This window comes from Stigmatopora argus, chromosome 11, assembly GCF_051989625.1.
Source record: "Stigmatopora argus isolate UIUO_Sarg chromosome 11, RoL_Sarg_1.0, whole genome shotgun sequence".
NCBI lineage: Eukaryota > Metazoa > Chordata > Actinopteri > Syngnathiformes > Syngnathidae > Stigmatopora > Stigmatopora argus.
In genome coordinates, this window is record NC_135397.1 from 18,107,654 (window position 1) to 18,119,801 (window position 12,148).

Below are 12,148 nucleotides of genomic sequence, written 5' to 3' on the forward strand. Positions count from 1 at the left end.
TTAAATTTGTTTATGTTATGTTACGAGAGCGTTGCCATGCAGTCAGGTTGGAGTTGGGGTAAATAGAACCAACCCGGCCAGGAGAAGGTATCAAAATTTAAAACAAAATTAGAATTAAGTTTAGTGTAAAGTTAGATTAAATTTATTTTTGAGTGTGTCTGCATCGTAATCCAAGTTCATTTAAATTTGTTTATGTTATGTTTTGAGCGCGTTGCCATGCAAAAAGTCACCCCCCCCCCTCTCTGTCGGTCTCTCTCTCCCCCCTGGGAAATCCGTATCATTTTAGTACTAATAAACATATTTTAGTAATATTCAACCACTAGTTATTTGTTACTTTGTTAATAGATGGCGAATTGGAACAAATAAAAATGTTTTTCCAATCCAATATCCTGTTTTGGGTGTTTTATCAGAGGGTTGGAATGAATTAATTTGTTTTTAGTTCATTTCTATGGGAAACGTTCGTTTGAGTTACGAGAATATCGACATACGAGCTCAGTCCTGGAACGCATTAAGCTTGTATATCGAGGTACCACTGTATATATGTATGTATATATATATATATATATATATATATATATATATATATATATATATATATATATATATATATATATATATAAACTGGTGCATTTAGATGGTTTAAGAAATTAAGATAAAGAGTTCAAGGTGGACGAGTGGTTAGCGCGTCGACCTCACAGTGGGAGTCCTGGGTTCAAATCCAGGTCACGTCCACCTGTGTGGAGTTTGCATGTTCTCCGCGGGCTTGTGTGGGTTTCCTTCGGTTTCATCCCACATTCCCCAAAAACATGGATGGTGGGCTGATTGGACACTCTAAATTGCCCCTAGGTATGGGTTTGAGTGTGCATGGTTGGCCGTCTCCTTGTGCCCTGCGATCGGCATGGTTGGCCGTCTCCTTGTGCCCTGCGATCGGCTGGTCACCGATCCAGGTTGTCCCCTGCCTCTGGCCTGGAATCAGCTGGGATAGACTCCAGCACCCCCTGTGACCCTAATGAGGATAAAGTGGTTCAGAAAATGAGATGAGAATTCAAGGTGGCGTTTGAGACTGATTTTATCTTTTACCATCAAATGAAAATAAAATAAAACAATTAAATAAAAAGGAGAAGACCCTTGGCAAACGAAGTTGTATAAAATTGTTCACGTCCTGTACAAAAAAATGCAATCATTCACAAAGTGAAAACACATCTAATTCAATAATTTGATGAATAGTAACCAACTAAACAAAAGTTATTGATTTCTCACAATGCTTACCACATTCTGAGGTTTGCTGCCCTGCTGTGCTGCTCTGAAAAAAATTAGCTTCAGTCATTTCTCCACAAGCCAGTACTACAGCAGATGAGGAGTTGGAAGAAGTCACCAAAGATGTTGCGGATGAAGAAGAGGAGCCATGCTTTAATGAAGTGCGTTGGCTGCTAAGTGCAGGCTTATTGGAGTAGAAGGAGCTTAGAGTCTGGGGTTTGTGGGTCTGACTTTCTCTGTCTAGTAATTTATCAAGTATCTATAGATGGGAGAGAGAAGAAAGGCAACAGGGATATCCGGTTTGATAAAAAGAAAATGAACCAATCAAAACAGTTATATATACTGTACACACAACAACAACATTCAATTTCCACATTCTATGTATCACTTATCCTTACTAGATGTGCTGGAGCCTATTCCTGTTCACTTTGGGCATTAGGCAGTACACCCGTATACTGGTTACAAATCAATCATGAGGCACATCCAAACAAAAACAAAAAAATATATATTTTCATTGCAGTTCTCTTATGAATAAACATTTCTCTATTTTTGAAATGTTTTGTGTTACAATATCTACAGTATTGACATACGAGTGCCCCAACATACGAGCAATTTGAGATACGTGTAAAATTCAGAGCAAATATTTACCGGGAGATACGAGACAAATTTTGAGATACGAGCATTTGAGACAGCCAGTTGGCCACGCCGCGAGAGGCTGCTGTATGATTTCACCACACTGTCTCGCTCGCCGCATCTCCCTTGTGGAAAGATCTCTACGAGCACTGGGCGAAGCGTTGCATTTTTTTTTGCATTAGTCAGTGAAGAATTAAGCGAAACAGAATGGATCCAAAGCATGCTGGTGCAATTAAGGGAAGTGCAAAGAAAAGGCGTATGTTGACAATCGATATTAAGCACGGAATACAGTCAAATCTCATTACCGGTCGGGACCGAGCAAAAGTGGCATAGGAGCGAGAGTGGCATAGTAACGGTTTTTAAAAACGGTTTTATTGTGAAAAAAACATCTTGTTAACACAAAATCTTTTAACTGGGCTGATTAGAATAGCTGACAATAATAGTAACAGAAGAACGGCCAAAGTCAGCTAATGTGAGGTGACTAACATCCTCCTTCTTTCCTCCTTCCCAAAGCTCTCAAAAATCGTCGGCTGGCGCATCCTCTTCCGGCGGATCTCGAGCATCTCAACTGATCACACGCTTAAATCACGCCGGGCTTCCTGCTTCTCTGCTGCATGAAGTTCCGGACAGTGCTCCATGCACACTGAGCTTCCTCGAATGGAAATATTTCCTCCTCGACAGTTACCTCGTTGTCTTCGTTTTCCACCGGCTCCTCGCGGTACAGCATTTCCTTTGCAATCTCCTCCAGCGTAAAAGACCCACCAGTGGCGAGGCGCTCGTCGGCTTCGAGAAAGTCAGACAGCTCGATCTCCTTGTTCTCGTGCATCTTTTCCTCGGCAGGCAGAGCTTCCCAGATCTTGAGTAGCTCAGCATCCTCAGGCTCAGTCTGGATCTCTTCTTCGACGAACTTGGCCTTCGCCAAACAGCTCCTGATTGTTGACTCGCTGACTTGCTCCCAAGCACACCGGGCGACTAGTAGAGCGTCGAGCAACGTGAACTTGAACTCCTTTCCCTCATCCATGCCCTCAAGCCGGCGGCACAGCAGGAGCTTCTTGTAGTGGCGCTTGAGATTCTCTATGACTCCCTGATCCATTGGTTGCAAATTGGCTGTCGTGTTAGGTGGGAAGAAGACCAGTTGGATGTTGTCCGGCTGGAGCTCAGGAGGGTGGCCAGAGAAGTTATCGAGACAGACCAGCACTTTGCATTTCTGCTGGCGAAGTTGTCCCTCCCACACACGCAACATCTCCTCGAAAAGCTCCACCGTCATCCACGCCTTCGAGTTCGCCTTGTATGTGACCTGGATCTCCTTGTTCTTGAAAGAATGGGGTCTCTTGGAATTGCCGATCACCAGAAGAGGGAACTTCTCGCTGCCGATCATGTTTGCCCTGACCAGAAGAGTGATCCTTTGCTTGCTTTTCTTTCCTCCGGTGCACCGCTCTCCCCTGAAAGCCATGGTCTTCTTCGGAAGCAGCTGCCAGAAGTGTCCAGTTTCGTCTGGATTGAAGACATCGTCTGCAGAGAACTGTCCGAGCAAGGGCCGGAGAACCTGTTGTTGCCACTCAAGAAGGATTGCAAATCCACTGCTCCAGCTTTGCCTTGCACTGTCTTGAACGTGGTGCGCTTCTTAAAGTTGGACAGCCAACCGTCGCTCGCCATGAAGTCCGGCATGTGCATCAGCTCGGCCAGTTTCATCGCCTTCACCTTGATGAGATCGCCGCTGACAGGCAGATTCTGTCCTCATGCTTGCTTCAGCCACATGAGCACTCCCTCATCGAGCTTTGGGTCTTGAGCTTGCGTCAGCTTCATGTGCTTTGACGGAACTCCAGCTTTGATTGCAGCCTCAATTGCATCCTTCTTGCTGAGAATGCCCTTCACAGTTGTTCTCTTAACTTCGATGCCCCATTTTTTGCTTATCTCCCTGGCTAGCATGGACTGATTTGACTCCTTTGCAGCATCGATTATCTCCTTTTATCCTGCAACGTAAAGTTGGTTCTCTTGCGTTTCTGAACTGACATTGTGGGCTAAATTTGAAAAATAAATGCATTCAAAAATACAACACACACAATAGTGACGTAGTAGCGGTCGGGATTAGGGGGTGGAATACTAAAAAAAAATTATTGAATTTTGTCGGGACCGGGCAAAAGTTGCATAATAGCGAGAGTGGCATAGTAACGAGGTGGCATAGTAACGAGGTGGCAGAGTAACGAGGTGGCATAGTAACGAGGTGGCATAGTAACGAGGTGGCATAGTAACGAGGTGGCATAGTAACGAGATTTAACTGTAATCGAAAAACATGAGTAGTGTCCGCATGATTGAGCTGGTTTATGGTGGTACTCGGACGATTCGCCGAAAGACGTTTGGTCGACGGACGTTTCGGCGACGGACAGTTCGCCGAACGGACATTTCGCCGCCGCAGGATTCGCGCGCTCGCCCCGCCCCGGATCGTGTGTGTACATGTTTTTCAACCTCGGCCCGCGGGCCATATAGGATTTTTAATCCGGCCCGCCGCCGGCGTTGTCCAAATTATAGTAAGAATCAATGACCTCATTAATTTCCCTTACCGCTCATCACTCTTAATTTAAAGACTGCTCTCTTTGACCTCATTCATTTCCCTTAGTGCTCATCACTCTCAATTTAAAGACTGCTCTCTTTCGTTGAATAATAATATGTTCTTAATGTTGAAAGTAAATTGGAAAATAAATTTTCACCTTCAATTGTGTCTTTTTTCTTATATTTCAATCCCCAGCCTTGATAAATTACATTGCGTGTCCTAATGCTGTCAAATTTTAGTATCCATTCAAAAAGTTTGCCTACCCCTTAAACACTATCAATAAGCTGCCATTGACTGCGGTAGACATACGATTCATGTTGACTGAGGTGCAGATGCTATTTCTGTTATTAGTCTGCCATTGAAGGTAGACTAATAACAGAAATAGCATCTGCACCTCAGGCCACTCCAGGACGTTGAAATGCTTCTTACGAAGCCACTCCTTTGTTGCCCTGGCAATCAATGTCATGCTGAAAGACCCAGCCACGTCTCATCTTCAATGTCCTGATTGATGGAAGGAAATTTTCACTCAAAATCTATCAATACATGTCCTCATTGATTCTTTCCTTTACACAGATCTGTCGTCCTGGTCCCTTTGCAGAAAAACAGCCCCAAAGCATGATGTTTCCACCCCCATGATTCACAGTGGTTATGGTGTTCTACAGATGGAATTCAGTATTCTTTCTCCTGCAAACACGATAACCTGTGTTTCTACCAAAAAGATCTATGTTGGTTTCATTCTCCCAGTCCTCTTCTGGATCATTCAATTGCTCTCTAGCGAACCGCAGACGGAACTGTGTACTGGCTTCAGCAGGGGGACACGTCTGGCAGTGCAGGATTTGAGTCCCTGACGGTGCATTGTCTTACTGATAGTAGCCTTTGTTACTGTGGTCTCTGTAGGTCATTCACTATGTCACCGTTCTTGTTATCATTTTGACGCCACGGGGTGAGATCTTGCATGGAGCCCCAGATCGAGGGAGATTATCAGTGGTCTTGTATGGCTTCCATTTTCTAATAATTGCTCCCACACTTGATTTCTTTACAGCAAGCATTTACATATTGCAGATTCAGTCTTCCCAGCCTGGTGCAGGTCTACAATTGTGTCTCTGGTGTCCTTTGACAGCTCTTTGGTCTTGACCATAGTGAAGTTTGGAGTGTGAGAGACTGAGGTTGTGGACAGGTGTCTTTTATACCGATAATGAGTTAAAACAGATGCTATTGATACAGGTAACGAGTGGAGACCTCGTTAGACCTCTTTGACAGCCAGAAATCTTGATTGTTTGTAGGTGAACAAATACTTATTTTCCACTCTAATTTGGAAATTAATTCTTTAAAAATGTAATGTAATTTTCAGGTTTTTTCCCACATTATATCTCTCCTGGTTGAGGTTTACTCATGTTGACAATTACAAGCCTCTCTAATCTTTTCAACTAGGAGAACTTGCACAATTGGTGGTTGACTAAATACTCATTTGCCCCACTGTATATGAGAAAAGAAAACTTCAATTTTACCACCACTCCCTCGTGCCCCCCTGCATTTGGGTCCAACTCCACTCACCATTCAAACCCTAACAGTACGATCTGACCAAAACATGGACCAAGCAGGAAACCCCCAGATTACTTTTCATTCATTTTTTTTTAAAGAAACACCCTGGTGTCAGCTCCTCCTGGACAATTTCACCAGGGCCCATGTCCCATGTCAGCACCTCCATCCACCACAGATGCTCCACAAGGCTTCCTGACTTTCATGTGTTTTGACTACAAATATGAATGCACAGACGTCTAACTTGCATTTCCATCCCTACCCTTAGATTTGAGATGAATGCAAGATGGCGGGAATGCAAGATGGCGGCGCGCACTGACGCTGCGGCTCTATGCTCTCCAGTTCGGTGTCGTTCGTTATCTTACAGTCGCCAGGATTTAATCACTATCCGAAGGATATGCGATACATCCGATTTCTCAACAAACTCTCTGGGATCTCCGTGGCTAGCCAGCCCACCAAAAGCACGTCGAAGGCGGCGAAGGAACAGAAAACAGAAGCGTGGATGCCGGGCGGGCCTTGCTGCTAAGCTGAAACAACAACCGCTTCCTAGTATCTTTTTGACCAACGCCCGATCCATCACCCACAAAATGGATGAGTTGGAACTTCGTATTGCTACCAACAGCTTTGTTAGAAACTGTAATATTATTATCATCACAGAAACGTGGCTACACCCGCATATCCCCGACGCTGCGGTACCGAACGCTTTTTCGGAACGACCGTTCAAAAGAATTAACAGGCAAAAGCAAGGGAGGAGGACTGTGCATGTATATACATAATGAATGGTGTTGTGACAGTAGGATAATTGACACTCACTGTTCCCCGGATTTAGAGTTATTGGCAATACGTTGTAGGCCCTATTATCTACCGAGAGAGCTAACTGTCGTCATAGTAACTGCTATCTATATACCTCCGAATGCTAACGTTAACACGGCACTTAACCTCCTGCTAACGGCGGTAAACAAACAACAGCTTGATCACCCCGATGGAGTTTTTATTGTCGCTGGTGATTTCAACAAGGCGTGTTTAAAGACTGTTTTACCTAAGTTTATTCAATACGTAAATTGTAATACTAGATGAGACAAAACTCTTGACCATGTCTATTCTAACATCAAACATGCTTATAAAGCCACTTCCCTCCCTCACCTAGCTGGATCAGATCACCTCTGCCTATCTCTCACCTCCGCTTACACTCCACTCCGGAGGCAAACAACGCCACAAATAAAGATAATAAAAACTTGGCCCGACGACGCACTCTCTCAGCTGCAGGACTGTTTTTCCCGCACCAACTGGGAACTTTTTGTACACGACAACCTCCAGGACTACACAGACTCTGTACTTTCTTACATAAAAAATTGCATTGACAACGTCACTATAGATAAACGAATACGGGTTTTTCTTAACCAAAAACCCTGGATGACCAATGAGACACAGGCACTCATCAAATGCCGTAACTCCGCCTTTAGATCAGGGGACAAGATAAAATATAGAGCTGCCAGAGCTGAGCTGAAAAGAGGCATTAAAAAGGCCAAGGCAGCATATACCAAAAAAATTGAGGAGCACTTCACAGAAAATAACCCAAAGAAGATGTGGCAAGGAATACGACATATTACCAATTACAATAACAATAATATGTCTGTTAATGCAGATGCCTCACTAGCGGAGAAATTGAACCGTTTCTTTGCCCGCTTTGAGACTGACAAATCAGACCCAGTCTCAACACCCCCACAACCACCCTGCAGCAATACACTGACGTTCCGGGAACAGGAAGTGAGACTGGTAATGCGGTCTGTGAACACCAGGAAGGCTGCTGGCCCAGACGGAGTACCTGGGAAGGTGCTCAAAGCCTGTGCTGACCAGCTGGCTGGAGTCTTCACAAACATTTTCAATTGTTCCCTGCAACAATCCATCATTCCATCTTGTCTGAAATCTGCCACCATCATCCCTGTCCCCAAAAAGCCAACCATTGGCAGCATGAATGATTATAGGCCTGTTGCACTCACGCCTGTGATCATGAAGTGCTTTGAAAAGTTGGTAGCCCGCCATATCAGGAATACAATCCCTCCCTCAATTGACCCTCACCAGTTTGCTTATAGAGCAAACAGGTCCACTGATGATGCTATTGCCATTGCTCTTCATACAGCACTGAGCCACGTGGAACACTATGGGAACTACGTGAGGATACTCTTCATTGACTATAGCTCAGCTTTCAACACCATAAAACCGGACATTCTGACTGACAAACTCTCCCACCTTGGACTATCCTCTTCAATCTGCTGCTGGATAAAGAACTTCTTGACCAACCGACCACAGACTGTTAGACTTGGTCCCCACCTCTCTTCCTCCATTACACTAAGCACTGGCTCCCCTCAAGGCTGTGTACTGAGTCCTCTTCTGTACTCCCTGTACACATACGACTGTACACCCACCCACCAGTCTAACGCCATTATCAAATTCGCTGACGACACCACTGTGGTCGGACTCATCTCAGGAGGGGATGAGTCGGCTTACAGAGATGAGGTCAACAATTTGTCTTCGTGGTGCTCGGTGAACAATCTCACACTGAACACCACGAAAACTAAAGAAATAATCCTGGACTTTCGCAAACATGGCACAGATCTGGCCCCACTCCTCATAAATGGAGTATGTGTAGACAGGGTCCAGTCCTTTAAATTCCTGGGGGTCCACGTCACGGATAAGCTCTCATGGTCTACAAACATCACGGCAGTGGTGAAGAAGGCTCAGAAACGACTCCATTTCCTCAGGGTACTTAGGAAGAACAACTTGGGCACCAATCTTCTGATAACCTTCTATAGAACCACTGTAGAGAGCATCCTGGCGTACGGCATCACAGTGTGGTACGCTGGAAGCACGGCGGCAGACAAAAAGGCCATGCAGAAAGTGATTAACACTGCCCAGAGGATTGTCGGCTGCGCTCTGCCCTCACTGGAAGACATTGCCAGCCCTCGTTACCTCAGCAGAGCCAAGAACATCATAGGGGACCCTTAGCACCCTGGTCACAATCTGTTCCAGCTGCTGCCCTCTGGCAGACGCTATAGGTCCCACAAAGCACGGACAAATAGGCTTAAGGACAGTTTTTTCCCCACATCCATCAGAAATCTAAACTCGCGGTAACATAACACACATTCCCTTCTGCGGTAATATGAAAAGATGTTTGGGTGGTGATCTGCCTCCTACTAGCTGACTGAAGTATGGTAAGTGAAAGACAGTGAGAGGTAAGCGAGAGGTAAGCGACCTGTATCCACAACAGCAGAATGCCAAATTACAAGTCCGTAACTTACACTTATTTAGGTCTTTTGCCGAGTAAACGTAGCTTATGGAGAAGCACCATCAATTTCGTCACACGCAGTTTCTGCGTGTGATGACAAGTAGGCTTTTTGTGTTGTGATAATGACGACAGGGCCTATGTCCGATTATTATTATTACATTGTAATCAGGGCCCTCAAATTTAACAAAACAACAGAAAAGATGTGTAAGGTCGGAACGGAGTTGGGAATCTCTCTCAGGGGTCGTTCTCCTTGCAAGTGAAAATTCCAGAAGACTGTCTTTTCTTCTTTATCTGTGCATGTATTTGGGAATGTCAAATGGCAAACCTGACAAAAATAGAAATGCAAAATGTCAGTATGAACTGTTCTTACCTTTTTCAGCTTGGTCTGGTCATCTTTATATGTTATCATGAGTGCAAGAGCAAGATCTCCCTTAACTCGTCTTGTTCCCTCACAAAGCAGAGGATGCTCTGCTTCACTGACTGTTGTCTTCATCCCTTATTGCACAATTAAAAAAATTCTATTAGGGAATTACCTTACATATACTAGGATTATCAACTTTCACGATTTAATACCAAGTAAATAAATAATAAGTAACCATTGTTATAAAAACAAAAGTCAACATATCTTAAAACTGAACTACACAAATCCCTCGTTTTTCGCGATAATGTATACCAGATATGGCCATGATAATTGAAAAACCGCGAAGTATGATCACCACTATTATTACTACATACCATACTACACGTTTTACGTTTAAGTAAACAAGTACAATTAACAAGAAGTGTATTTATTAAATAACACAGTTACAGGCATTTGAAAAGACTGTAATGTATTAACATCTAAATATTTTTTAGCCTTGGAAGATGCGGGCTTTGGGCGGTGATCAGAGCCGTGCCGGAGGCCAAGTGAAAGCAGCAGCGCTTCGGGAAGAAGTCGTTGCAACGTGGAGCATGGCAACCGGTGGTCGGACTCATTTCAGGGGGGATGAGTCTGCCTACAGAGATTAAGTCAACAAACTGTCTTCATGGTGTTTGGTGAACGATCTCACACTAAACACCACGAAAACTAAAGAAATAATCCTGGACTTTTGCAAACCCAGCACAGATCTGGCCCCACTCCTCATAAATGTAGTATGCGTAGACAGGGTCCTGTCCAGAGTTCCCTCTAAGATGCGCGCGTGCGCAATTGCGAACTACTCTCGTCTTCTCTGCGCAGCAGCAATCATATGGCGCGCAGTAAAAAAAAAAAAAAGATTTTTTTTTTTTTTTTACCCTTTCCCCATGATGGCGCCGTTTAAGCGGCAGCCAGTGGCAGTAGCTCTGTCCACTTATGTTTTTCGTGTTTTACAGCATGTTTTACATGAAAAATTAGAGGGAACATTGACATGCACCTGCTTGTGGCAGGTGTGATACTGGTGTGCCCATAGCGAGCAATGATGATGTCGTGACCGGATGATTCGCCTAAAGACGTTTCGCCGACGGACGTTTGACAGACGGACAGGTCGCCGAATGGACGTTCCGCCGAACGTTCATTCGGCGACCTGCCCGTCTGTCAAACGTCCGTCGGCGAAACGTCTTTAGGCGAATCATCCGAGTACCGATGATGTCGCTCACACTGGTACTCGGTGCGCTCAGGGAGGTTGACTTTCTGCTCAGACCAACGAAAAATTAGAGGGAACATTGGTCCTGTCCTTCAAATTCCTGGGGGTCCACGTCACGGACAAGCTCTCCTGGTCTACCAACACCACAGCAGTGGTGAAGAAGGCCCAGAAACGACTCCATTTCCTGAGGGTACTCAGGAAGAACAACTTGGACACTAAGCTTCTGGTAACCTTCTATAGAGCCACTGTGGAGAGCATCCTGGCATACTGCATCACAGTGTGGTACGCTGGAAGCACGGCAGCAGACAGAAAGGCCATGCAGAGAGTGATCAACACTGCCCAGAAGATCATCGGCTGCTCTCTGCCCTCACTGGATGACATTGCCAGCCCTTGCTACCTCAGCAGAGCCAGGAACATTGTCAGGGACCAATACCACCCTGGTCATCCCACCCCACAGCCATCAGGACTCTGAACTTGCGTTAGCACGACACACAATCCCTTCTGTGCAATAACTTCGGGGTGTGCAATAACAATGTGCAATATCTTAGATTGTGCAATATTTTAGAAATTACTTTTCAAGTAGGATAACTTGCACAATTGGTGATTAACTAAATACTTATTTGCCCCACTGTATGTACATACGTACGCACAGATATGCATGAATATGCATGTGTATATGTATATGTCTGTGTGTGTGTACATCCGTATGGAAACAAATGTGTGTGCGCGTGTGGATACATACAGTTGTGGTCAAAAGTTTATATACACTTTTGAAGAACATAATGTCATGGCTCTCTTGAGTTTCCAGTTATTTCTTCAACTCTTTTACAACTTTTTTGCTGCTTTTCTGTCTTAATGATTTGATTTGGTGATTCTGAATGACCCCATTTACTTTGATTTGCTTTGTACTTTGTGCTTTTGCTTTGTTGTTCTGCGGCCTTTGTGACTGTGCTGTGTAACTTATAACTATGCATTTCCTCTTGCTACTGTCACAATGAAATTTCCCGAATACGGGATGAATAAAGTTATCCAATCCAATCCAACTCTGATTTTTCTTTGATAGAGTGATTGGAACAGATACTTCTTTGGCACAAAAAAAAATCATGAAGTTTGGTTCTTTTATGACTTTATTATGGGTGAACAGAAAAAAAGTGATCAAATCTGCTGGGTCAAAAATATACATAGCATATACATATACAAGCACTGCTAATATTTGGTAACATGTCCCTTGGCCATTTTCACTTCAATTAGGCGATTATGGTGGCCATCCACAAGCTTCTG

At 44.3% G+C, this 12,148-nt stretch overlaps 1 protein-coding gene across 8 annotated transcripts in view; it reads right to left on the minus strand.

The window, feature by feature from the left end:
- The window catches only part of zswim8 (zinc finger, SWIM-type containing 8), a 241,622-nt gene that overhangs the window by 67,792 nt on the left and 161,682 nt on the right, over positions 1-12,148 (minus strand). For all 8 annotated transcript variants that reach the window (XR_013303934.1, XM_077613657.1, XM_077613656.1 and 5 more), the window contains 2 exons: positions 9,637-9,761; positions 1,270-1,516 (listed from right to left, as the gene is read on the minus strand). Coding sequence is in view for 7 of the 8 variants with exons in the window: in XM_077613657.1 (XP_077469783.1) it covers positions 1,270-1,516; positions 9,637-9,761 (372 nt within the window). In the remaining variant the exon portion in view is untranslated. The remainder of the gene's footprint in view (positions 1-1,269; positions 1,517-9,636; positions 9,762-12,148) is intronic.